The 28,000-nt window shown below is 42.0% G+C and overlaps 2 protein-coding genes across 2 annotated transcripts; one reads left to right on the top strand and one right to left on the bottom strand.

The window, feature by feature from the left end:
- Nucleotide 1: 1 nt before the first annotated feature.
- Nucleotides 2–13,465, top strand: LOC149290144 (activating signal cointegrator 1 complex subunit 2-like). Its single transcript, XM_089489546.1, has 18 exons — nucleotides 2–82; nucleotides 551–703; nucleotides 871–1,041; nucleotides 1,125–1,254; nucleotides 1,451–1,518; nucleotides 1,590–1,700; nucleotides 1,792–1,904; nucleotides 5,320–5,394; nucleotides 6,391–6,498; nucleotides 6,904–6,972; nucleotides 8,668–8,742; nucleotides 8,835–8,994; nucleotides 9,367–9,575; nucleotides 9,999–10,118; nucleotides 10,336–10,533; nucleotides 12,083–12,173; nucleotides 12,750–12,829; nucleotides 13,294–13,465. Exons 1-18 carry the CDS (start codon nucleotides 2–4, stop codon nucleotides 13,463–13,465), a joined length of 2,184 nt encoding a protein of 727 aa, XP_089345672.1.
- Nucleotides 13,466–15,907: 2,442 nt separating this feature from the next.
- Nucleotides 15,908–16,557, bottom strand: LOC149290143 (cytochrome b-c1 complex subunit 9-like). The gene is made up of 2 exons (XM_089489672.1): nucleotides 16,417–16,557; nucleotides 15,908–15,952 (listed from the first exon to the last, which is right to left on the bottom strand). Exons 1-2 carry the CDS (start codon nucleotides 16,555–16,557, stop codon nucleotides 15,908–15,910), a joined length of 186 nt encoding a protein of 61 aa, XP_089345798.1.
- Between the last annotated feature and the right edge of the window lie 11,443 nt (nucleotides 16,558–28,000).

The raw sequence follows: 28,000 nt of genomic DNA, 5'->3' as shown, positions 1-28,000 counted from the left end.
CATGCCAGTTCTGCCACTGGATGAGCTGCAGGTCACCGAGAAAGATCCAGTATCGGGAAAGTCACGGACACTACCGGCCCTGGTGAGGCTTATTACTGCAACATGAGTTTTTTAAATGACAGAAATGTATTCATTCTAACTTCCTAGGTCAATCGTTTGTTTGCTGAATTGTTTACTTTACTTGTTTTTAGGAGTAATACAAACTGTCTGGCACAAATGTTTTAGCCGTTAATACTTTTATGACAAGTCCCCAGTCTTTATGATGCTTTTAGCCGATTCTTGGTAATACAAGCACATTTAGATACATTCTAGTCATTTTAAGAGATCCGTACTGTATTTATTGACACAAAAGCCATTCTATCAAATGAAAATTAATAGATTGTTAGCTTGCAAGCAGACCCCTCTTTACTTAATGTCAGATTTCCTTTAGTCATACCCTTTGGATTTGTGTACTGTAACAAGCATTGCATAAGTTGTTGATGCTATTTAATTTAAAAAAATTATCATAATGATCATGGGCATTTTATTCTGTTTCTTTTACCATCTTCAGCACCCTGAACGAGCATCATCTAGGCACTTTGTAACATATGTACCTCCTCCATCATCTTCTGGTTTACTGGAAGAGTTCTTGGAGAGGGCTGAATTTATTAAACAGGACCTGCATGGGTTACTTGCACTACCTCACGATCTCTTTTGGTGCCAGGTTAGTATGTTATACCAACCAATAGTGCAAAACTATAGAGTTTTAATGATCAAAACATGTCTTCCTCCACATACCAAAAAAAATACTACAATCAAATTTATATATTACTATGACCCATGTCTTTCAGCTTCCCTTTTCTATACTATGTTGTGTCTCCCTTTTGTCAGGTGATATTTGATGAGTCTTTACAGAAATGTCTGGATTCTTACCTGAGTAATGCACCTAGAAAATATGACAGTAATCCCCCGCTCCCACCAACTGTGCAACAAGTTCAGAATGAACTTCATCGATGTGTCTTCCTCACATTTTTACGGATGTCCACACACAAAGAGTCCAAGGTACGGAAAAGGCAGCTTCAGGAGAAATAAAAATCAGATTTGTTGTGTTACTTAACCTGTGTCAAAACGTCTATCATTCACAGGAACATCACATCACCCCCTCTGTGTTTGGTGAAATCCTGTACAATAACTATTTGTTTGACATTCCCAAGCTGATGGATATATGTGTCCTCTTTGGAAAGGGAAATTCTGCTTTGCTTCAGAAAATGATTGGTGAGCAACATACCCAAAGTCTGCTGTCACCACTCCTGTTTTCTATTCATCAATTTAAATCTTCTCTCTGTAATTTAAAACAACTTATGTGTTTCTTTCCTACATTCCCTTGTTTTTGATATTCCCTTGTTATCCCCCTTTGTTCTTTGTCTGTCCTATTTTAATAGCCTGTTATAGGATTGTAATTTACTTGCAGGTAACATCTTCCAGCATCAGCCTAGTTACTATGAGGACCTTGGTAACTCAGTGCCAACACTACTGCAGGTTAGTAGGAAGTAAAGAGCTCAAAGGGATATGAAAACTTTTACTTAGAATCCACTTTTCTGCCTCATTAGGTGTTTAACAACATTCTAGAGATCTGTGGGCTGCAAATGGATGGTGACAATGCAGAACCTCAGAAACTGGGAGACCAGAGAAAAACAACACCTCTGGACATGGCGGAGGAGGTCAGTAAATCAATTTTTTTTTTTTTTTTTTTAATTATTATCGCTTCTCCTGTTTCCTTGTTCTAAGATCTTTTTTTGTGCTATGCTTAAGGAACTACAAGATGTGTTGCTTTACCTCTGTGATACTTCCAGCACCCTGTGGGCTTTCCTGGACATTTTTCCAGCTGCCTCTCAGACATTACAGAAACATGGCTTCCTAAACAGGTAAGTGTAGTAACATATTGAGTGAGTAAGCAGTAGTAATCCTCTGGGTCAGTGGGAAACATTCTGATTGTCACTATCCCGGCTCCGGACGCAGCCGGGAGTGTCTCCGTCCCGGCTCCGGATGCAGCCAGGAGGAGGTCTGGCCGCGGTTCCCGTACACCGGCCGTTCGGGACGGCGGGCGGTCCTCCGCTCGCGGCACTGGTAGCGGGCGAAGGGTTGTCCGCGGGTCCCGGGAAAACATCTCCCCGGACAGCGGACGACCCTTCGCCCGAGGTAGTAGGACACGGGGAGGATTCGGCCCCGGGAACAGTAGTTCCCGGAGCCAGTGTACTTACCCGTCCTCCGGTCGTCGGTCCGCCTCCCGGGCACGCTGCACGTTGCAGGAGGATTGATGGACGGCTGGGGGGCGTGGTTTTGGTTCGGGTCCGGGAGGGGCTTGTGGAATGGCGCCAGTTTTTTTTTTGTGTTTTTTTTCCTTTCGATTGAAAAGTTTTTTATTGACATCCAGGCACAGCATACAACAGAATATGCAAAAAGAAAAATCATACAGGTCAGAGTAAAGCGGCGCCTAGACATTTCTTTTTTTTTTTTTTTGTTCGCGTGATAACGATGTGCAGGCAGCAGAAACATCAGCAGTCATCAACATAGGTATCATTGAACCAGTGCATACAAAAAGTAATATCGACATCACTAATGTCGCGGAAAGTCACAGGCCTCAGCAAGATAAGGTGGTAGTGAGACAAATAGGAGAAAAAAGGCCCATAGACAGCGACCCCCAGGACCATGCCTGGAAAACAAGAGCACGATAACTCGTATTGTGAACAAACAGGGGAAGGGAAACCTCAACAAGGAACGGGCCAACCCGTAGGCAGAAACCCCAGGCGGACACCTCGCAAACCACTGGGCAGCAAAAAAGAAAGGCGGAGCAGCCCTGTTGGGCAGAGGTCCCAGCACAGGAACCAGGGGAAAAAAAAAGGGGGACTCACAAAGGGAGGGAAGAAGAGGGAAACCAGGGCGGAAAAGCGAGGGAGCAAAAAAAAAAAAAGGGGAAGAAAGAGACCACACAGTGCGCCAGAATGGTACCTCACAGAGCAGCGATCCGGCCTGTGGAGCCGTCAGCGTAGGCGGAAGACATCCAGGGGGTCCACACCTTCAGAAAGCGTTCAGTAGTATTGTGTATGTATGCAGTGAGTTTTTCCATGTGCATAATATGCCAAATTTTAGATAAAATTAGTGATCGGGGAGGGATGCATGTGTTCCAATGTTTAGCGATAGAGAGTCGCGCAGCCGCGCATAACCTGTGAATGAGCCGCTGAGTGCACCTGGGAAATTGGGGGTCAGGGTGATCCTTATTGAGTAAAGGGAATGGCGCCAGTTTTAAAAGCCGGCTGTGCCTTTCACAAGCACCCTGTTGTGGTCTTCAGTTCGTGTATCTAGCTCGTGCATCTTGTTTCCTGTTTTTGACCTTCGGCTTGCCTGACTCTCCCTTGCTCCACGATTCGGTACCTTTGCTTGAGATCTCTGGTTTTGACCCCTGGCTCGTCCGACTATCCGCTCCGTGTATCAGACCCCTGGCTCGTCCGACTATCCGCTCCGTGTATCAGACCCCTGGCTCGTCCGACTATCCGCTCCGTGTATCAGACCCCTGGCTCGTCCGACTATCCGCTCCGTGTATCAGACCCCTGGCTCGTCCGACTATCCTGCTTTGTGTTCCTGTCTCGTGCTGTGCCTTGCCGCGGCTGCTGCCGCTCGGAATCTATCTCCAGCTGGTGGGAGGTTGTCCACTGTTGGGATCGTCTAAGTCCTGGACTGCTGCTGCCGGGAATTCCCCTCTCAGTAGCGGTAGTTTGGGCGGAAGAACTTCTGCGGGGACGACCTTCCTTAATAGTCCAGCGAAACAGTGACACTGATGCAGAGTAGATACACCATTAGATGGTGAGCAGCTTGCTTGCAAGCAGGCTTCCAAAGGATATGGATAATGATATTTTAGTATTTGAAACGGCAAATGATCTGTATAGACTAGTCTGTATATAACAAGACAAATGGATGGATAAATTGTATCTCAATTGTATGAGAAAAAGGTATGCTGTGGTTAAATCCCTCCACTTCCTTATAAAGTCACCCTGGTTCATCTCATGGCTATTGTACAGATGGCATAGAGCAGGGGTGTCCAAGTTTTTTCTGCAGTGGGCCACTTCATCAGAATTGTATACGTGCGAGGGCCGCACTCATTTTTCACTGTGAGAAAATATGGCCTTTAATAAAATATGCAGATTAAAATAAAGTAAATGACACAAAACCTTTACTTTTCCTCTCACTGATTTCTGGGCCTAGAAAGGTTTGTGACTACAAATTCAGGATAATTAAAAATGAAATACTTCTATTTATACTAGGGATGCACCAAAATGAAAATTCTGGACCAAAACATTCACAGTTCACTTAGCCAAAACCAAAAATGACCCCCCACCTTTATAAATAATAATAAAAACTCACATTTTTAATAAAAGTAGGAAATACACCACAATTGGACAAAAAAATTAGCAATATGACTTGGCAACCAGTAAATGCTGGTACCTAGGCATGATGGGACTGTGCTTGCTGTTAGCAATCACACTCCTATCATGCCAAGTCAGCCAGTACATGCTGGTACAGGGTGGCTGTAAGTGATGTGTAGACCCCATACTGTTGGCAGCATCAATACACAAGGGGGGCAGCTAACTAGGTTTCAGCATGTACTGGCTGAGTTGGCATGATAGGAGTGTGATTGCTAACAGCAATCACAGTCCCATCATGGCTAGGTTCCAGCACTTACGCATCCATGCTATCACACACACACACTCATTTAGTCATATACTCATTCATTCACAGATTGATTCCCTCAATCACGCATACTCATTCAAACACCCTCCCCACCCCCTTACCTGCACTGCAGCTCCTCGATGCCGCTCACAGACTTCAGCAGAGGGCGTGGCCTCCCTCTGCGTTCTCTGGTACTGCACAGAGGAAGCAGGACTGGAGCAGAGTCATGTGATGCCACGTGAACTCTGCTAGGTTCCGCTTCCTCTATGCAGTACAGAAGACCCTCCCACAAGTAGCAGGGCATTCGGCCCGCGGGCCGCATGTTGGACGCCCCGGGCATAGAGGGTTAAAGCTAGATTCAATACTAAACCTTTTTCTATGATTCATTGCTGAAATCCCCTAGCTGCATATGCATATAAAGGAAAATACATATTTTATTAGTAGTATCAAGTTAAACACAGATAAAACCAGTTGTTTTTGTTAATAACCTACATTATTGTATTTATGGTCAAGGGGATAAATATTTTGTCTATGGGACTCTTTAAAGGCTAGTAGTGCCAGGGGGTTACTGGACAGTGAATGTTCACCCAAGTACAAATCTTTTGTTACACTTAGGCTGAGCAGTTTTTATGAACTGTGCTGTCCGGAGCTAGAAGATGCAATAACGAAGAGGAAATTTGAAGATAAAGGGTAAGACATTAGCAAAACAGTTTTGATTCCCAGTGCAAAGAAAAGGGGAATATTGTAGCATTTGTCATCAATAGGAACAGAAATATGGACAGGACTAATCACATTGTCTTTATTGAAAGGCAGGAGGCCTTTCAAATTTGGCAGTGCCTGCAGACATATTTTAAAATATAATAAAAAAAAAAGTAAAAATAGAATAAATAAAAGTATAATAACATGTAAAAATAATAAAGATCCCAGTGATGTCACCAGGACATCATAAGGAGAACCATCTAGTTGCAATAAAATTTAAAAATTGGTGCCCCTCCAGCTAGAAATATACATAAAAAAAACTTTTCTTGCATCCAAAGTACAAATGTAGGAAAAAAATAGTGTAGCATTTTGCTCCCTTATAAAATAGCAATACACTACTTATTGCCTTATAACTTGCGGGGAGAAAGCCCCCCCAAAAAACATTGGGTATTTCCTAAATTCGGGACAAATATAATCCATTTAACAATTTTTTTTCATTAGCTTTTCTAAGTGTTTTTTTTTTCCTTCAATTTACCGCTTTTTTTTTTTTTTTAAATTATGTAAATAGTCACAAAGGGGGTTAATTAGTGGTAGACCTAATGGTCTCTTGCAGCAAGCAGAACAAAAGCCCATGGACAGCTCAAGTTTTAACGAGCCTCTTGCTTTTATTAACAGTTCTTATTTGAAAGAAAAAACTTTGAAAGGGCAGAAATGACATGAAATTGTCAATGTATAAAACATATGGGATAGCTCAGCTTGTGACTTGGATTAGTACGGCGCTTTAAGATGAAACCCAGTTTAGAAAGATAAAACTGGATGTGAACATCAACACATTTATCTTATGTCTGGAAAGCTGGAGGGCTGTCCTATTCCTACTTTAAGGAGAATGCAAATCTGATGGACCTGATCTCCATCCAACATCTTTCTGCTCTAATAATGAGGGCATTGTCAACATAAATATCTTTCACAATACTCTTGTTTTCCCAGACTACAGGCTGGTCTCTGGAGCAGGCTTTCTCATTCCAGGAAGAAGATGCTAGAGATATGTCACACAATCCTGAGCAATTCATGCTTACAGCCCATCCTTGAACACAGGTATTTTTTTTTGCAGAACAATTCCCACAAACCTCCACAGATGGTCATAAATAGATTACAATTCCTTAAGTAACAAAGATTAAAAAAAACAACAATATGCCACTCAGGGAGGGAGACTCAGAACCCGAGTTAATGCCTCAACTATAAAACATATCAATCACCTAGCAATTAAAAGTTGTTGGGGAAATGAATACACGTATAACACCTCCAGTTCAACTTTAATGTTTCTGTCGTGGTAATAATCTAAAAAAAAAAAAAAAAAGGTTTTACGCTAAGATTTACATATTCAAAAAGGTGGTATACATGTGACTCTTCTCTATGTTGGCACATGGAAAATCAATGAAAAGTTGGCTTAAAAGATGTTTTCCTATTAAATCCCCTAAACATTTGCCACTTTTGTTCAAGAGCTGACAATATACAGCCGTATGTGGAGGAGTTCTTGGAGATCCTGACATCTCTGCTTCCAGAGAGAAGGTGAGATGTTATTTCCGATAGTTTCTGAGATATTCCATGTGTATGTTATCTTTTGGGTGTAAAACCTCAGACCATGGAGGGTCATCACCTCTCCCTGAGGTAAGTAATTATTTTTCTTATTTTTTTTAGTAGGTTTTGTGTGAAATTCAGTTAAACTTCTAGTATCTGGTGCACATTGTTTTATGATGCTTTTGGGTAGAAGACTACACAGGGTCAAATAAAATCAGATGGATGCCAATTTATAATTCTGGTTCAAATACCAACAATATACATGACTATAACAGAACCAAAACAATATCAAGATCAGGCAAAAAGTGTAAGTGAAAACAAGATCAAAACTGAACTTACATCATTTGTGAGAGAGCAAAAAATGACCAGGATGGTCCTGAGCTACTCTTTTTAGGTGAATAACGTTTTTATTGACACAAAAGGAGTACAACAACAAAGGGTAAGACAAAAAGAGCATTGATACAATGATGGTCAATAATGTGTGATTTCTGTAAATTATCTATTGCATCAGAAGTCGGACAGTGTACAACAGAATCGCATTGATATCATTTGGAGGCTGACATAAGAAATCGAGCAGTTTGACAATCGCGATGTAGTTCGGAATTCGTATAGATACAGAACATAAAATTGCAGGTGACGGGTGAAAGCAATTGTTTCCAATTATGTAGAGCAATATATATGTCTAAACAGACAATACAACACTATGGGAACACAAGGGGGGTTTTCGGTGTCCAGACCACCGACTCGCATCGTCTCAGGCGGAGTCCACCGCCCGACCGGGCCACGGGGGATAGAAAAAAAAAATGGTGGAAATTGAAATGGGGGAAAAAGGAAGGAAGAGGATAAGGAGAGACAGGTGTGCGGACAGAGAGAAATGGTGGGGGAGCTAATCTTTTTAATAGCCGCTAATCTTTTTACAATAAGTAGACAGCTGCGGAGTTCTGTAACATAAGAGCGTTAGTTGCGTTCCCAAAATGCACCTTATCTTAGTTGGTTTGTTACACTAATTGAATTATTTTTTTTACAGTGTTATACTCTTAATTTCTCTCTAGGAAAAATGTGATTACAGTTTTTTTGTAACAATATGGAATAAGTACTTTTCTGCATTTTTTCCTTAACCGGATGTTTATTGTGATTTTGTTGTTTGGCTTGTTTTTCCTATCTTGCTGACTGACCACTTCTCTCCATAATTCTAGTCAAAACATTGTTATCTAGTGTTATTTTATGGCATTTGAACATAACAGGAAGCTGGAATATCTCTTTTTAGTTGATATTACAAGAATCCTAGTTTCCAGGACATTTGGACATTTCACCCAGATATTACTTTGCATTGTGAGGACCCAGCCTGAGTTCGCTTCTCCTGCTAACAATGTGTAGTCAAATCAGAGATTTACCTAACAATTTAGCAAAATCACCATTATATAGATTTTTTGCCCAGTGGTTTACTAAGTGATGCCTTTGCGAACTGGCTCCTAGTGGCACACAGTCTGTATCTTGGCTCTTGGCTACTAGTCAATGCAATATGTAGCACATGGAACTCCAATGCGGTTCAACCAGCATTCGAAAAAGAATGTAATGTTCCTAGGGATGACTAAGCATTGTGTAAGTGGTAGTCTCTGCACTGTTCAGTATACTTTCCGGTTCTGACTGATCGTGTGTTCCTAATAACTCTGTCTGGATCCACAGATTTCTGTGCGATTACGATGAGCTGTTTCCTGTGGCTGAGGATGTGAGTTTGCTCCGGCAGGTTTCCCCTTCACTGTATCCTTTTATGAAGCTACATTGCTTGATGTAAGTGTGGACAGGGTGTAAGAGGTTAGTGATGCTCTGTTATATCCTTAGCCTTCTCTCAGTGATGAGACTCGCACTACTTACATCTTGCATGGGGTACAGGGGTCATGGGCAGATAGCCGAAGACCCAGGCCCAGTCTTGCACTCCCACACACTGGCAAAGTCACAGAGGGAGCGTACGCTGGTGCTCATCAAAATTCTCAAAGTATAAAAGAGCCAGAGGTAATGAGCCATTACAAAATTAAAATCTGTCTATTAACCTGTCTTGTCCACTGCATGAGGATGACCAACCCTACAGTTTCCACTATCTCAGCCATGATGGTGGTTACAGTCCACCACTAACAAGAGAGTCTGAGGATGTCAGCTCTTGCTTTGTAGTTAATTTACTTTGGCCAATATTTGTTTTATTACATTTCTTATGCCTCTGTTGTTTCCTTTATATCTTTCTGTTATTCCACTTAGGTTTCTGTAGTAACTTTGATTTTGTTTAATGTTATCCATTTTTTCAGCACTATTTCTTACTCTGCCCTGCGGCATTTTCTTTGTCCCCATTTTTTTTAGGTTTCTGTTTAACTTTGCTCTATCTCCCCACAGTGTGAAGGAGCCGCTGCCTACACACATCTCACTGATGTTGAGCTGGATTCACTGGTGTCTCAGGTGAAGGATTTACTTCCAGATTTCGGGGAGGGATTCATCCTTAGCTGCCTCGAAGAATATGGAAATGATCCTGAGAAAGTCATAAATAATTTGCTAGAGGAGAATTTGACACCACGTCTGCAAGAATTGGATCGCACCATGCCCAGGTACTAGTGCAGTGACATCTGGAAAAGCTCATGTGCTCTCAGACATTATCAAGCCCTGTCTTATTTGTACCTAATGCTTACTGAAATAATAAAATGGGTAGACTAGATGGGCTGAATGGTTCTTATCCTAACTATCACATTCCGCGAATTTGGTTTGAATACCCCAGAACTGGCCCTAAATTAACATGGGATAACATATTTAAAAACCGAGACTGTTTGTAAACTTTCTTTTATAAGTAGTGCTAAGTCACTACTATTGTTTTTGCTCTCTCTCTGGGGTAACTGAGTAGATACGGAGGCTCACCACAAACTGGTAGCGATGGAGGTGGCAAAGCAGGGTCTGTACGCTCGCTGGTGCAAGATGGCCTTCTGTGTCACTGTTCTAGGAAAACTAATCTCTGTGTGCAATGCCATTTTATTTAGACAGCAGAAACCAGAACCATGCCCGCTTGTTTCCTCAAGGTCAAACATTTATGCAGATGATGAATTTGATGTTTTCAGCAGAGATGTTGTGGACGCTTCACGGATTTGGAAAGGAAGGAGGTGAGAAATGTTCATGAAGCAAATTTTCTTCATCTTTAATCCATATTCAGTGCGTGTTCACACTGCAATGGTGTACAGCAGCTGATAAACCTGTGTGTACATATATATCTATAGATACAAATAATTAGCCTTGATAAAGGCTGCAATTGGTTAGCCACCACTTTTTTGTATTTCACAATAAATAATAATATGGTACATAAATTATGGTGTGCCACAGGAAACGGGAGACATCAGCACAACTCCTGGCAGATAAGAGTGTGATCGCCGCACAGAAAGAGCGGTATTCCCGATATGCCATGGTCACTGAAGAGCACATTGTCGATGGTGATTACGATGATGAATATGATGACACTTATGATGGGAACCAGGTTGGCGCAAATGATGCAGACTCTGATGATGAGCTGATCAGCCGCAGGTATTCACTCATATCCTTCATACTTTGTTGTCTATTGTTAGTCTCTTCTCAGCCTTTATGCTCTTTCTCCACTTTCACCATAATTGATCTCTCTCCTGTTCGTTTTCTTTGAAATGAAGATAATGCAGAGAATATTTAACTAATAACACTTCAGGATGTTCAGAAAAATATCTTCAGCATTTTTGTTGTGAAACCCAAATTATTATATTTATGGCTGCTTATACCACTATTTTACCCTCCATGCAAAACATTTAGTTTTGCTCCAGAAAACAATAACAACATAATTTTACAAAAAACTGAGTTGGAATTGGCATGTAGATGAGCAGCAAATAAGATTTGTATATTTATTCTAAAGTTAACAAATTAATGCCCACTTGCATGGGCGTAGGAACCCCTAAAGATCTGGGGGGGACAGCATTTTTCCCCATCAGATCCCCGTTTTCTCCCCATCTCTCACACTATCTACCCCCTCTCCCCCCCTCACACTTTCTTACAATCTACCCCCTCCCTACCCTCCCTTCTCACACTATCAATCACTAGCAATCACACTCCTATCATACCCAGGCAGCCAGTACATGCTGGTACAGGGTGGGTGTAAGTGATGTGCAGACCCCATATTGCTGGCAGCATCAATACACAAGGGGGGCAGCTAGCTAGGTTTCAGCATGTACTGGCTGACTTGGCATGATAGGAGTGTGATTGCTAACAGCAATCACAGTCCCATCATGCCTAGGTTCCAGCACTTACACATCCAACCAGTAAATGCTGGAACCTAGGCATGATGGGACTGTGATTGCTGTTAGCAATCACACTCCTATCATGCCAAGTCAGCCAGTACATGCTGGTACAGCCACCATCACAGTCCCATCATGCCTAGGTTCCAGCACTTACACATCCATGCTATCACACACATACACACTCATTCATTCACAGATTCATTCCCTCAATCACGCATACTCATTCAAACACCCACCCCCCTTACCTGCACTGCAGCTCCTCGATGCCGCTCACAGATTTCAGCAGGGGGCGCGGCCTCCCTCTGCGTTCTCTGGTACTGCACAGAGGAAGCAGGATGTGATGTCACGTGAACTCTGCTGGATTCCGCTTCCTCTGTGCAGTACAGAAGACCCTCCCACAGGTAAGTAGCAGGGCTCTTGTTGTAGCAAGGCTCGAGGTGCGGACCGTGTAAGATCGGTTGCCCTGGCTGCTGATCTTACGCGGGCCGCACCTCAAGGTCTCGCGGGCCGCATTTGCGGCGTTTCTATTGGGGGGGGGTTTCCTACGTCCCTGGGGAGGATTTCTTCATTATCGGTCCCCCCCGCATGAGTTACTGGGGGGGATCTGTTCCTACGCCCATGCCCACTTGTTAACATTATTTGGCCAACTATGTCCTCCCTTCTGTTTTGTCTTATTCATGCTTTATTACTCTAGTGTTAAGTAGGTGTGTGCATATATGGGATTTGAGGAATTTTAATTTGTACATTTTCACTTATGGTATTTTAAGCATTAATTGTATTATCTTCCGTTTCTGTTTTTTTACATTTCTTAGACCCTTCACAACACCACAGGTACTGAGATTGCGTGAAGAGGCTGCAGTAGAGGAGGATGAAGAAGAGGAAGCAGAAGAAGAAACTGTGAAGGTACAAAATTTATGTTTTGCCATCAGAGCTACTGAATGAAGGGGAAAGAAACATTTTAGGAAGTAAAACTGACCTTGTTTGGGTAATGTCTAAATGGAAACCTGTTGCGTACACATGTAAACAGCCCTTGGATGGCTAGCAGGAATGCTAAGTATTTATATAGGATTATATTTTATTTATTATTTTTAACTTCAAAGCAGCATATGATGTCACAACAGACAATAATTAATGGGCATGTTCTGAAAATATGGTTACATGGGCATATCACATCAGTGAATGACCCAATACATTTAAAGATAGTTATCTCATTGGATTTCAGTTCCACACGTTTTATCTGTTTCAAGTATTGTTTTGGTGGCTGGTTATCTATTCTGCCACGACTTGGTTGTTATTTTTTGAGACGGACAGGACAAATAGAGATTGGCAACAAAGAGACCACCAATGCTCCCAACATGTGTATATAGAAATTATAGTGATATATATATATGTCATTTATCATGGTGTGGAGGTATACAGGGTTTCATTGGTACATCAGCAATATGTAATGCTTTTTAACTGGACGCTGTTTTCTTGTAGCCTGATCACTTTGTGCAAGACCCTGCAGTACTGAGGGAACGAGCAGAAGCACGGAGAGCCAGTTACTATGCCAGAAAAGGGTAACCGTTGAGAATGACCTTTACTCCCTACTCTACTTGAGGGCAAAATAATAGGTTACCAGGTTTCCATGTCAAGTGTTTACACACTATATCCATTTAATGGGCTTGCCCAAGCCTAAATGGGACAGTATTGAGAATTTTTGGTCTCTAGGTTCCATGGTTTATCCAATTTCTTGATTCTGTATTTTGCCCTGTACTTACCACAGTAAGAGTACCAGTTAAGTTGGTTGGTTTACAGTTGAATCTTCATTATTTCAAATTTGCAATTTTTTATTTCTCTGCCACATACAAAATCCATACTAGGGTGCCATTGGGGTATTCGGAAATGTGATAAGAACTTGAAGAAATTAGCCAAGCCCATTCCCCAATGAATAGAATGTCAATCTCAAAATGTTCTAACTGATCTTCTAACGTAATTCATGAAGTCTGGTATCTGTGGTTGCTTATTAAACTCTGTCCTACAGAATTCGACACGACAATTCATCGGCTTTACTTGGAGCAAACAGAGGCCAAGGGCAAAGTAGAGACACTTTGCAGGAACGAAGGAAGAAAGAAGCCAACAAGGGTGTCAGAGCCAACCACAATCGCAGGACCATGGCAGACAGGAAACGGAACAAAGGCATGATACCTTCCTAAAACCTAATGCATCGCTCACCTCTGAGGGACAATCGTATCCTCAGCCCTTGAAAAAAGTGGAGTTTGGCTTTGTGAGCAATAATAGGCTGAATACAAGCTTTATTTGTGCCATCCTCCAGGACCATTCTGTCTCCGGGTCCCACATGTTTACCAAGGCTATCACAATTTCAAAGTGAACACAAGAATTATCTTGCATTTTGTTTCAATACAGCTTTCTTGGAGTGAAATGTCTTTTGATAAACTGCATTATTTGTTTTTTTTTCTTAAGCTGCATTACCTTGACATTCATTGTTTATTGTGTGCGTGCACACAATAGGTTTGCTCCTCACTTCCCAACTCCGGTCACTATTGTCTTTGAGGTTTCCAAAGCACAATCAATGGTTGTAACATGGCTAGCATTTAAGAGAACAACATTACAACAGCCAAAAATAGACATAAGTGTGTGTGTGTACACATGTACACACACACACACACACCAGCCCAAGGAGTGGTATGCAAAAGTAGATGATAAATCGTGGCCACTTGGCCTGGGAGTCGGAGCTCCAAAGTCTGCTTGGAATAATTCCGGAATATGCACATTTAAATAGATAGTGCCTTACTCATGGATTTACGCTGTAATCAGATTTTCGGTTTCTGTTGGCCGAGACAAGATTGTGGAAAATAAAAGATCTCACTGGTATGCTCAAGATCATGTGGTTAACTCTTCATTTCATTCTGATACATTGTATGGCTTTTGTCTTGGGATTTGTCATAAAGCATGATGTGTTTAGCACCCATCTTTTTAGGGCTATTTTGAGATTGGCAATTCCACCAATTCCCAAGTGCAATATTGTGCCAGAAATTCAGTATCAACTAATCTAGTTGTGGGTTTTACTGTGCTAGCTTTGTTAAAACCAGAAATCCTCATTAAAAAAGGCAATGAGATTTGCACATCTTGTCTCTTGGAATGAGAAGATGCATTTGACCCCCCCTTCCCCAACCGGCTATTCATTTAATAGTGTTTTGAATCTTTAAACTTCTTAGAGCTTCTCAAAAAACAGGATCTAGATATTTACATAAATGCCCAAGCTATAATTTCATTAGAAATATTTCAGCACTGCCCTATACTGTACTAAAATGTTAATGTTAAAATCCCTGCAGGGTGGGCACAGTGCGTAGCTACATGGTCACCTTTAAATGTTTATTTTGGAAATGCATGGGGGTGAGCTAGTTGCTATCCAGGTAAATCGGGCAAGCTTGGTCCTCTGGCCTTAATGCTGGGTTGTTTGGAGCTCCAAGGTATGTCAGAGCCCCCTGAGCCAGGGCAGGTGTTCACTTTTTTTTCAGGTTAGCACATCACCAATTGCATCAAGCAGCCAATCGGTGTAAGAATCTCTGCAGCAGCTTCTAGCTCAGGTAAGCACATATACCGATGGCTGTGTTTTTCACTGCTATACCAGGACTTCATAAGCAGATATCGCTGTCTAACCATTCAGGAAGGGGATCCTGCTAGATGCTTCTGCATTATGGCAAAGCAGAGTAGGCTTTTATACCAGACAGCCCTTCACTGATCACTTTTTTTGAGGGTTTTTTGAATATTTTAATGATCTTTTTAAAAGTTAGGCTTTAATAAGATTTCCTGACACACTTAGTCGGCTATGGACAAACACGGATTAACCCTTACCGAGGTCAGCACATTGTAAAACATTAATAGGAAGAGACTGGCCGTTTAGAAATCCAACAAAATGTTACCATTACATAAGTTATGGCGGGTAAAGGTGATGGAAACCCTTCCACTTAAATGTAAGGGGTAGAAGCATTATTAAACACTCATCTACAGACCACAGACAAGCCAGAAGGCTGGTTTTTCCCCTCGGAAATCTCATGGTGCTGCCACAAGGGATTCTGGGTAGGCACATGCAAATAAGGCTAACAAGAAAATGTTACTGTTCTACGATACATACAACAGAAGTCAAACCCATATATTAAAACGGACACTCCAGCCATCCCATGCACTTGAATCCATATAACAGCTGCAGCCCCTTTAATTCCCACGCAGGATGACCTCATACCTAATTGACCTTTTCCCCAACCCCCTGCTATTTGAACATATCTCCTGCCATGTGATGTACTTCCTGACAGCTCCACTGCACATGGATTTCAATGGGTGCTGCAGCTTTTCACGGATATCTATACATTTAAGAATACACAATACTTTATACTGTGATGCAATTTCTACTGTTTCTTTACCAAACTGTAAAGAAAAACTTTCCATAAAACGGCATTTTACCAATTTTATTTAAACATAAGTATTCTTTAGAGCATGATAAATACATATGACAGGGCAGCCCCCAGATTTCCACATTGATCTGCGAGGTTTTCCGCCACTTCGGCCATCTTGAACCAAGTATTGGGCACTGTCTGGTGAAACACGACTGCGGGAAGAAATGCGCCTGGAAGCTGTTACTGTTCGTCTTCGTACCTATGCTTGATGTGTTTCCACAGTTTCTGCATGAGACAGAAAGCGAAACGAATTATTACGAACACATTCATTTCCAAACGCGATGACAGCCAAATGAAGAGCGGTTTTATGATAGGAATGAGAGATTGTATACTTTTCCCAGAGCCGTCGCTTATCATGCAGCCTCCACACGCATGAACGACGAATTTCAAACCACGGTTCGCACAGATATCAGCGGCACAGAACACCAATAAAGAATACGTGTGTATAATATCAACAGCACATGAATAGTCCTCATTGTGGCAAAGCGCGGTTACCCTTGGCCCGGCTCCAAGCCTCCCCCGTCACGCTGCAGTCAAGGGAGTTAAGTAATTAATGCCCTTACATATCGTAGCAGCACATATATTAATTCCCCTGCCGCTTCCAACAGGGATTCCAGCCCGTCCTACAATGTCCGCGCTGACCCTTTCGTGTCCTTGGCCCTCTCTCCAACCCCAAAATGTTCGCTTACCCCTTGGTTCAAATGCTCATATAACGCGTCGGCCCCTTGGTCAAACGCCCTCTCAAACAGCACAGCCCCGACCACAACGGCGAGCGTAAAGGTAGAAGTCCGGCGGAAAAGCGCCCGATACAGTGAGCTTCCCAACGCCATTTCTGTGCGTGCGCTGTCAGTGACCGACCTAGGCTAACACGTCACATCCGCCTAGGTAAGAAGGGAAGCGACAACTTCCGCTCACATGACAACGGCTGCGTGAATTAACCTTTTCACTGCTGTTTTTCTTCCTAGCCTATGAGCAACTGCCGTAGAATTAAAGGTAGCTATGGAATGCGCGGATTGGCGTGATGTGTGGGCTAGGAATTTCTAACCAATCTCCACTGTTTTCAAGTCGTCGCCGTGCCCCCAACCGGAGAAACATGGTGCCTCTTTCCACACAGCCCGTAACAGCACGGTCATCGCCCTGCTGTGCAACTCGCACACCGATTACTGCCTGGTTAATGGCCATATGGGCATTGGCAAACGGCACAAAATAATTTGAGATTATTAATTGGTCTATTTAGTGAGCAAGTGTGTGAAAGGACAAATGCAAGGTTTCATACTGTCAATGAGTGCACGAGCTGTGTGTAATGGCACACTCAGCGGGCATCATTGTGTCTGTGAGGATACAAAACACATTTCTGCTTCAGTCACCATGTATCATCGTCCCTCTGATGACACAGAAAACAATTCATTTTTTTAAATTAGGGTATTTACCCCTTTAAGTGGTTTGTTTGGGTGTCGATAGACCACGCCTATAATTGGGATACGCTCCACCTACAACGCGCGCCTTCTATCAGCTGTTAAAAAAAATACATAACATGGTGTAGCCCCACCCACTAGCAGCACACCTCATTTCATCTCCAACTATTCTTTTTGTAAGGCAGCGAGAACACGCCCCACAGTGTTCAGCATAGGGGGTGTGTCAGCGCGTTCCCGTATCACACTTAGGGGGCGTGGTGTTGCTTGTTCCTTCCACATTATTGTGGTGCGCGTGGATGACGTTTCCCCTCTTGGCCTTTCACCGTGCCCGCGCCTCCGCCATGTTGTTTTGGTTGTGAAAAAGAAGGAAGGACTCAGAATCTCGTTTTGACAGCAACCGACAACGGGGAGGAGGTGGAGAGACCACCGGTACCGGGGACCCTATCCCTTAGGGCCGAAAAAGGTAACCGAACTAATATTCCTATAGCGTTTTTGCCAGTTTCTTCTGTCGGACAAAGAATATGTTACACAAAATCTCGTACGCGCGTATATAAACACAGCTACCCACAAAGCGGTTACGGTATATCTACACAAAGCGTTTACGCAGGCGCTATTTCTCTATGGTGTGAGTAAACTGACACATAGACACATTCTCTTATATAGTTCAATGAAGTAAAGGTAATTTATAGAACCAACGCTATACATGGAATGTCGACATTGTTGCAATATACGTATTTAACATGAATACACGCCTCCGGTGCTTCCAGCAGGGCATATACACATCTGTTTGGGCCTGTGAGGCACTGTACTGTGGCTGACGTGTTACATGCATTTAGTATGTGTACATCTAGAGCTGGATTAAAGTGTCATTTATTCAGATATTCCTTATTTACCGTCATACCGCTTTCCAGTCAGAAATAGATATGCAGCTTTTTTTTGAATTGTGCTTTATTTGGATAAAATGTCAATATTCAACAAAATGTGCAAGGACCACCACAAGATGCGCGTGTGTTAATAAGCGTGTAGTGGCTTTTCTGGTTCGTAAAGCTGATACCGCATGCCATATAGTAGTAGAAAAGGGGTAATCAATGTTGGCGATGAACAATAGTCATTCATTCTCTCTCTCTCTCTGTTTATGTGATCTAATATGTTTGGCAAGCCTTTCCATGAAAGGTGTAGTTCAGAACTAGAAGAATTGATCGTAAGTTCCTCGTGGAGATAGTTGGACAAGGTGATATTTTGGATCACTAAAAAGTCACAATCTTTACAGTTTGTTTCTGTCGCATGAAAGGAGTTATAGTTCTGAATATAAACCTTGTAATTAACGCAGGTTATAGCAGGTATTAAAAATCAGCATTTCTTTACATGGAATGTTGTAACCAAATCTATTCTCCAATGGGTGATATTGTTATGGCCATAAGTTTTTTTTCCTTTTCAGATTGGAAAGCAAGTGTTATATGGTGATCCCGTGAATTTCTTGTGCCCTGATCACGCTGTAGTAAGCTTCCGACATTACATTTGCGTACTTGTTCATAAATACGTAGATCCCTTTAATTCCCAGCTATGTTAATGCAGTCATTCCTCAGGCAGCCATGTGACGGAGGTGAGATGCAAAATCCGAATTCCAAGCGCGTGAGCCGTATACCCTTTGGCACATCTCCGTACCGTTCCAAATCAAATAGAGAGGAGCGAAGTAGCAGATACCTTCTTCGTGTGTAGTTCTTACTCCGTCAGCGGATACGCTTGGCACACATTGCCCGTTGGGACGCGCGCTTGATGTGAGCAGCCGCCCTTCGAGTTTGAATGAACACATTTTGTTTTTTTATATCAGAGTGTGTTATTCAGACGGCGGATTGCCATTTCTAACTTTAGCTCTGTTATTTTAAAGATCAGTACTAAAAACCAAGAAACTCATTGCCGGGCTTTACTAATTCATTTAAGCAATATTCCTAATACTGCAGGTGGGGGGGGGATAAAATAAACTTTTCGATGTGCTATCGTAGCATTACATGTATACGGAAGATGCGGAGATCAGGCTGACTGCGCTGTAACTTTGTCCGTTCAGTGAATGGTTCGCGTTGCTGTGAAATGCTGCTTCCGCTCCAGTCTTTAAGAATCCAGTATTTATTTATTTTTTGGTCTGTTTCAGAGATTTTTGTCTGTCTCTGAGATTTACGTTTGTTTCTGTGCATTGCGGACGCCAAACAGGAATCTGTGTAGCTATTCCATTTGGTGGGTGGCAAAAAAGTAATTTTTGACATCTAAGTTTTAGAACCTGCACGACATAATATATATTAGTTAAGTGCCTGTAGGGGTATGCAATAATTTTGGAGTGATTTATCTATCTAGGGGTTTAACGAGATGTTCCAACCTGCTTATGGATATAATCAGCGAAGCAAAATGTTGAGACATAGTGGCGGCGGGAAGCTGCAGCTTCAGCCTATAATAAGTTCCTGTTATCTTTTTTTTTTTCTTTTCCTATATGCTTGTTTAGGAGGCTTCCTAGGGCACCAGAAAATCTTTTAGCTATACAGTATACAGAGCCAGCAAAGCTTTTTCTGCAGCCGTAGCTCGCTAGGGTTTAACCTTCACAGTATATAGTGAAGTCAAAGAGCTGAAACACAACTCTCCTGTCATCTCCCTTGTATGTGAATACGAGTAAGAGACCGATAGATGTGCTTGAGAAGTCTGCCCAGCGAGAAGGCTTAATGTAGAGGTTTAATATTTCCTCTCTTTGTTAACATGTCATGTCTTTGGTTGTAATAGTTTATAATTTGTCACTCATACCGTTATTCCCTCGATCACGAAATAGACCAATATAAAGTATAAAAACATGTTTGTTAATGAAACTCTATATTGGATTTTGAATTGAAATTGTATTGATCTTTCTGCCGGTATTTAGAACCTATTAAGGACTGTCCTGGGGAAATGTCTTTAATACACCAGAACCGTAAGTTCCGATGTAGAGCGCTCTCACCATTCTTTTTCCCTATTACTGTTTAAATCTTGTGTGGAGGAACCACAAGGGTGTTTGGTAGATGCTCAGCACATTGTTTTTATTTAAGGGCTTGTCATTTACTTTTATTATTCTCTTTAACCTACCAGTTCTTTTCTTCCTTTGTCGTGTTTCTGTTGTGAGCAGAACAAGAGTGGATTATGGATCTCTGCAATGTTTGTGTTATTATATACATGCTAAGCTCGTTTTTATCAGACCTGCGACGCTCGCTTGCTGAGGACCCTTTGACTTGGATCGTAAGGCTAGCGTGTGCTGAAAGTATTATCTCTGCATCTGCACAGCCTTCCGTAAACCTTTGTATAGTAAAGGCAGATTAAGTATATAACCGGCGCACGTTTCTGTTCCCTGCTTTGGTCTATTCTATGGTTATTGTGACACATGCATTTCTGGAATCGGATGCCTCTATATATTGCATAACACAGTGAGACGTTGCTCATGAAAAAGTATTTGCTCACTTGAATTTTTAAGATGTTTTAAAGGTTGTTAATTTTGTTTTGTTAAAAAAAGGCTGTAAATATCTTACTGCTATGTATTCATTATAAAGTAGAACGTTCAGCAAATGCCATTCTTACGCAATCCTTTAAATTGCAATATGGAATCTATTTCAAAATGTATAGTTCGTATTTTTTATAATTTTTTTTTGTTTTATGATTTTATTTAAAATCTTGCGACCTTTCCTATTTATATACATGCAAGGAAGTGCTGGCACCTTTTAGCCCAGGTGGCACGTAAAGCCATGTGGCCCCATCAGTCTCTCTCAGGTAACTAACATATGGACTGACCCTCACACCCTCACACACACACACCCACACACACACACACACCCACACACACACACACACCCTCACACACACACACACCCTCACACACACACACCCTCACACACACACCCTCACACACACACAAACTAACACGCTCTTGGTGATATACACATACTAACACTATACTTACGCTGTATGGGTATGTCCCCTCCTGGTGATTAAGAGACAAAAAAAAAAAGTATTGACCAAACACTTTTACTAGAACGAATTTCGATCTCCGATATTAAAGTTTCAAATTAACTATTTTTATGTGCTTAGTGTTTACTTTTGGCCGCTAAGACTGATTAATTCGCTGGGGCAGATGCAGCGGATGTATTTTTGGTGATAAAATGAAACGCTGATGTTGATTCAGACGATAATTGTTTGCCGTTCATTGAGTGTGAACGGGTGGTATCTTTAATCTGGCTTTTTGTTTGCCTTGCTCTTTATTGCCACTTTGGTGACCTCGTACATTATGAACTTGTTTAGTTTTTGACTTTACAATTCTAAAGCAGGTAACAGAACTGGCTTCCTCGACTAGGTCTTATTGTGGTCACGTCATGAATGGAAATGATTGGCTTATTCCCATTTTAATAAGATAAACTAATAATCCTATACCTGTGTGATAAAAGATGAAGTTGGTACCTTTTCTTAGGCTAACATAGAAAAATATGTAAAATTACGTAATCTTTCAGGACCTCAGAAGACTCTTCTGGATTTGTGTTCTATGTCTCATCATGCTATGCAGTGCATGGATGTATCCAGTTCTACAAATATACAGTTGTATCACGCTAAGTAAATATAAACGCATATATATATATATATTATATATATATATATATATATATATATTTATATTAGTGTGGAATCATAAAAAATGACAGTCCCTCTCTTTCTTTCTGGGCCAGCCCTCCACATTCTACCAAACCGGACCTATCCCCCCCACTAACATCTTGTCCCCTCCAGTCTTATGCATGACAATCTGACTTTGTTACATGCATAGGTGGCACCCCCCCCAGCAGCTTTTCCAGATCCTATATCATACAACTCCTCCAATGCATTGTAGCACATAGTCAAGTCATAGAAAACGTATTGTCGCATTGTGTCATACTGGCCGGGGCTTAGCATGAATAGCCATCAAACGGCACCATGATTGGGACTTTGCCCAATATTTATTATTAAGGTCTTTGCTTGACCTCCTGAGCGTGTGGTGAGCCATCCCACACTGGGGGGAATTCTGCGCTTCGTTACTCACGCTCCTGTCCTTGAGCCTGTCTGGTTTATGTGCCAATCCAGAGCTGGCCGGTGATGTTGTGATCAATATTTACAGTGTCCCAGCCGGCGGCTTTCTTTATGGACGGATAATGGGAGATGTTTTGCCTATTAGGGGTACGGTAAGTTCAGAACTAAGGTTTAATTCAAAGGACAGTCTGCTGTTCCTGACGGCCACATTAAAGAAGGGTGCAAGTTAAAGTACTTTGAGTCCTTATAATGCCCGTTCTTTAAAAAGGTAAAAAACGAAGACCTACCTTAGATAGAAGCTGCAATAAAGTGCGTTCCACACGTTCTCATGAGACGCCCACAATGTTCGCCGAGCCGGCTATAGAGCTGACCGGCGGTGGGTTTTCTTCTCACGCAGCAGTACATGTACATCTCCTGCAATGCAGGTTAGTTGGGGGCTGTGAAGGAGAGCAGATGCATAGGGTGGATTCTGATCAATCCCTCTATACATTTACGTGCAAAAAGGTGTTATTTTAAAAGCGGCACTCCGCTATCATGCCTTAAAGTGCATGCGATGGTTGTCAATGAGTTTCTTTTTATCTTAGTTTGTTTGGAAATGTGCTTGGATAACCCAGTGTATTTACTAAGGGATCGCGTGTTTGCTGCTCATTGCACACACAGTGTAATAGCTGTAATCACATGAAGGCTGCGGTATGTCTCTGCTGAGCAATGTTTATATAGGAAAATCCTGCTAAAATAAAAATCCGATTTTTCTCTAGTGCTTTAAAGGTGCTATCCCGTGTACTATGTCTAACACGGTTCTAGCTAAACGGAGCATTAATAACCACTCCATGTCAAATTTTGCCCTACTCGTAAATTTTGCTGGAAGTGTTTAAATGTCATATGACCACAAAGCAGGTACTGATTGGCTGTTGATGTAGAATTCTTGAGGACTAGGGTTTGTATCCTGGTTCTTCTTTTGACCCATTTTTAGTTATTTAATGTCTGAGGGCACTGATTCTCTTACTCATGGAATAGCAAGAAGTGGTATACTGAAGGGACCACTACAAATAATACATGTTCAGTGTTCACAGCGACGCAGTTATTAATGTTTCCCGTCCCCTGTGTGATTATCGCACACATGGGTATGTCCAAAGTTAGCATAACTTGGGACCAGCTATGCAGAAAATCATTTGGCAGTCCAAAAGGGGCCATTGGATATGCTGTGATAATTATGGATCCTTTAATTGCCGTGTCAATTTTTTACTTTCTACTAGTCTATGCCGCCTATACAGTGGTTTATGAAAAAGCACTCGGGTTGGCAAGGATGGCTAACTCTTATCACTTAGATACTTGGGTAATTGTGATGGTCCCCATGCACCCCTGAGGTCTTCTGGAGATCAGAATACTGCACCTAACATCGCACGCAACATAATTGTGTGAATTTGGATGCTGCTAACCGTGTCCGATGCCCCACCATGTGGCTTGAGAGGGAGACATGTGTGATGTTGGCGCAGGATCGCACCACCCAATGAAGACTGAAACTCCTGCTGTAAAGGCAACACTCTGGTGGAGCGAGAGACTGGATTTGCTCCAGGCTTTTCACGTTTACATTTGTTTTATTTATGCATCTGCTCATGATTCACCTCGGGTGAACCCTGTCATGCACACGGGGCAACAGGTCAACTTTTTAAAGAGTCTAGAAAATATTTAACAGAAGCTTACTGTATGGGCTAAATGTACATATTTATTGAAGAAGACATGCCTTTTTTTGTACACAAGCAGCTTAACCTTTTGTGACTAGTGTGTCAGCAGGTAGAACATCTCCAGATCTTCTCGTTTAACCACTAGTTTCCTGACGTGCCGAGAAGGGAGCTATAATACACGGTTTATTTGTAACACAAGCAAGCTTCGCATTCCATGTTCCATTCTTGGACCCCCATGGCTCGTTTAAGACCAAACTAAAAGCTTTGTCACATTGGGGGGTTTTTTTGTGTTTTTTTTTGTTATTGCAATAACTAAATAATGACCCTGTTAAGTAAAGATGCAGTGTGGCTTATTTCAACAAGCCATACTTATTGATGCATAGCGTTCACTAACTAGAAGCGTATACCCCATTTAGAAGTAGTTTCCAAAAAGCAAAATACCTACTCTGTGAAAGTTCCTAATTAGTACATATAATAGACGTGAAATAAGATAATGAGATCTATATATATATACCGTATTTGCTCGATTATAAGATGACCCTGATTATAAGACAACCCCCCAAAATCTGAATAATAATATATGAAAAAAAGCCTGAATATAGGAAAAAAGTTTTACCAGTAAATGTTAATTCATGTAAACTATTGTTTGTTAATAAAAGCTACGATTGATTTTTTTTTTTTTCAACCTGCCTGCCCCCCAGTTATGCACATCTGCCCCCAGGCTTGCCACTCTGCCCCAGAAATGCCTTATGCCCCATGATATGCCTTTTAACCCTCTAAATGCCACTGTGCCCCATGATATGCCTTTTGACCCCCTATGTGCCATTCTGCCTCCAGAAATGCCACTCTGGCATTTAGGGGGTTAAAAGGCATATTATGGGGCAGAGTGGCATATAGGGAGGTATAGGGCATTTCAGGAGGCAGAGTGGCGTATAGAGGGTTAAAAGGCATTTCTGGCGGCAGAGTGGCATTAAGGGGGTTAAAAGGCATTTCACAGAGCATTCTGCCTCCAGAAATGCCTTATGCCCCCCCCCAACTTACCGGTGCTTCTGAGTCCCCGGTGCTTAGTCCGGGCAGTGTGTAGAGCTCTACGCGATTCGCCTAGACAACTTCCGCTCTACACGCTGCCCGGACTAAGCACCGGGGACTCAGACGCACCGGTAAGTTGGGGGGGGGGGCATACACAGGAGGATCCAGGTCCCCTGCATCGCTGCGGGGCATCTGGATCTTAGTCTCATAGTCAGATCTATTTGAGGTCTGATTATAAGACGACCCCGATTATAAGACGAGGGGTATTTTTCAGAGCATTTGCTCTGAAAAAAACCTAGTCTTATAATCGAGCAAATACGGTATATATATATATATGTGTGTGTGTGTGTGTGTTTGTGTCTTCATTCCAGGTCTGGGGCACTCTCCAGCCTGTTTTGCTGATATCAGCCATCGTGTTTGTTGGTGGGATTAATCTGCAAATTGTTCTCGCTCATGTCCATCGTATCTAGTTTGTACACAGTGTCTGTGTGAATCCTGCACATCAGCACTTCAGAAGAAGCGTCCAGTGTTCCTCTTCGCCATGAACAGATAACATGCCTGCTTTTTTTGTAGCTTCCCATATGAATTGTCGCAGTCTGTTGATTTTTGTGTAACTGACTCTTGCCCTGGCTGTAAGATGTTATGTCACCGTAGCATGGTAGGAGCTACTGGTAAATAACATAGTATACAATACTAATTTGATTGTAAATGCCATACAATTACAATGGTAAACTTTTACCTATGTACTTTATTATTCACTTTAACGTTGACGTTGTGATCGGATACAAAAGGTATGAAAGCATCAGGAAAGGAGGTCCCTGCGCGGTGCAGTTTACGCTGTCCAAGTAGTGACCAAACCTACAAATACAATCTGAAGAGTCCTGTGCATATTAAATCAAGGTGTGTAGTTACAGTGTCGCTACAATTAAACGCTATCCCTATGGTTAACTTCTGAAGTTGTGGTGAGTTCGGCCTTGGCGATTGTTCCAGAGAGAGTAGCAGGGCTGAAGGCTTTAATAGAGGTGGAGCCAAGAAGTGCTTGCTATGAATGGGGTGCAAAGTGACTGGCAGACTAACAATGGGCCAATTGCTGTAGTGTAATTCAGGTACGTGTCTGCACTGCACAACATATATACAGTACTTGCCGTGCTTGGATGATGTGGGTCCCCAGATACTCCTGTAGCAGGTGTATTTGCAGAGACACAGTCACACCCCATTATGGGCACCAGTGATGGCGGGTCATGAAGTAGGACCAGCTAATAAGCTCTTTTTTGTGGTTGCGTGTTACTTTTTTCCTCCCAAGCGGCCATCTATGCAGCTTCTGCTTATTCACTGTAACAGATTTACTGTGTGAGGATCCCCCAGCTAGGGAGCTACAGCTACGGGAAGGCAGGCAGGCGTTTGGCTGTGAGATAGTCGGTGGGTATGCGGGTGTGCGTATACTTACATACCTGGGAATTCTTAGGGTCTTTGCCATAATCTCATGGTGAAGGGGCAGTTTCTCAGGTAACGCTACCAATTGGTGCTTTTGCTTCCAGTATGTTATGGTTGATATCCCTGCTTAAACACAGGTTACTCAAGTGAAGTGTATCATTAATGACAAGTCAAGGTTTCCATGAAGAGCAGTATTGGAGCCATTTGGGTAACACATTTGGGTTACTGCGTAGAGTCTTCACCATGGGCCATGAAGTGATTCATATTTCAAGAGTCTCAGGATTGGCTCATTTAGCAAGGTCCGAGGTGTGTGTGTGTGTGTGTGTGTGTGTGTGTGTATTACGCTTATGTGTGTGCATTATGACTTAGTGTCAGTGTAGCAGCACAAACAAAGACGTTTGTAAAGATTTATTTTTATACCGTCTCATATGATGAGTACTTGGTTACATGTGGGCCGGATCTGTAAGCTGAGTAACTTTCATGAAGTCTTGTGGGAACAAAACCTGCTTTACGCTGCTGTCTGGAGCATTTCAACCCAATGGTGAGCTGTCTACGGGGGGGAATAAAAAGTTGCACATTTGTAGAAAGGAAATGTAGTAATCCTATTGATCAGCCAATAGCCTGCCAACGCACATTGTGGGTTATCATTTATTCTGGAGGAGGCCCTTTGTTACATTGTTGCCCCACCTGGCCTTGGTCCACCCCTGCAGAGAGAGTGCAGATATATGGCGGGATGTTGGGGATGAAATCTAACATGGGGATTAGAGTTCAAGTGCCTTGAAGGAAAGAAAGAAGGTTACGAGTAGTTTGTAGCATTTCTGCTTTTGGCAATACCCTGAGCAGGATTATTGAAGCCAATGGAAGAGCAAACATCAGATCTCCACTCACTGACTTACCACATGTTTACTCCCGTGTTATTTACCGCGTCTGTCATGATTTTTGTGGTTTTTCCCCAGGACAGAAAATTGCAATTGATGCTTTTATTTTTTTTTTATGCTTTTTTTTTTTTTTTTTACACTCCAGGGAATTTTATTTTTATTTAAATCACCCTCCAGTTAAAGGAAACGTGTATATGTTTTAGTTTTTTTGTGTGATAGACTCACAGTCCCCTTGTGATAAACGCGATTACAGCTAAATCACAGATATACTGGTAATGCGCACTCTTAATTTAGGTCTAAAATTGCAGGAACGCTTTACGTAGAAGGCCTGTTTGTTCTTGTTGGGGGTCTGTTATATATTTGTATTGTTCAAATATTGACCAATCGGATATTTTTGCTTTAGTCATTTGTGTCTCCCAGGCACGGCTATTCCTGTCGGTTGCTTTCCAAGACGGCGACAGAGTTCATCACCTGAGCTGGGTTTTAAGTTTTAAATGAACATTTATCATCGATGTGCACCGGTAACATTGCATTACTGTTTTATGGGCCTGCCAGTCACCTGTCATTAAAGTGCATTCAACTTTTAAAATCTTGTGACATCATCTTGAGCCATCCGGTATAAATGTCCTCCATATCAGGTTTCTGGAAACATGACAGAAGATAGAATTCCAGAAGCTTGACCTGGAAAATGAAAAGAAAAATCCATCTACCAAACAGTTCATATATATATGATCAAAAATATAAATTCACTAGCTGTATGTAAAAACAACTGCG

Source organism: Sceloporus occidentalis, unplaced genomic scaffold, assembly GCF_023333645.1.
Source record: "Sceloporus occidentalis isolate IW3139 unplaced genomic scaffold, rSceOcc1.0.p SCAF_40, whole genome shotgun sequence".
NCBI classification, from domain to species: Eukaryota; Metazoa; Chordata; class Lepidosauria; order Squamata; family Phrynosomatidae; genus Sceloporus; species Sceloporus occidentalis.
Note: the sequence above shows the minus strand (reverse complement) of the source record. Positions and strands in the feature narration are given on the sequence as shown.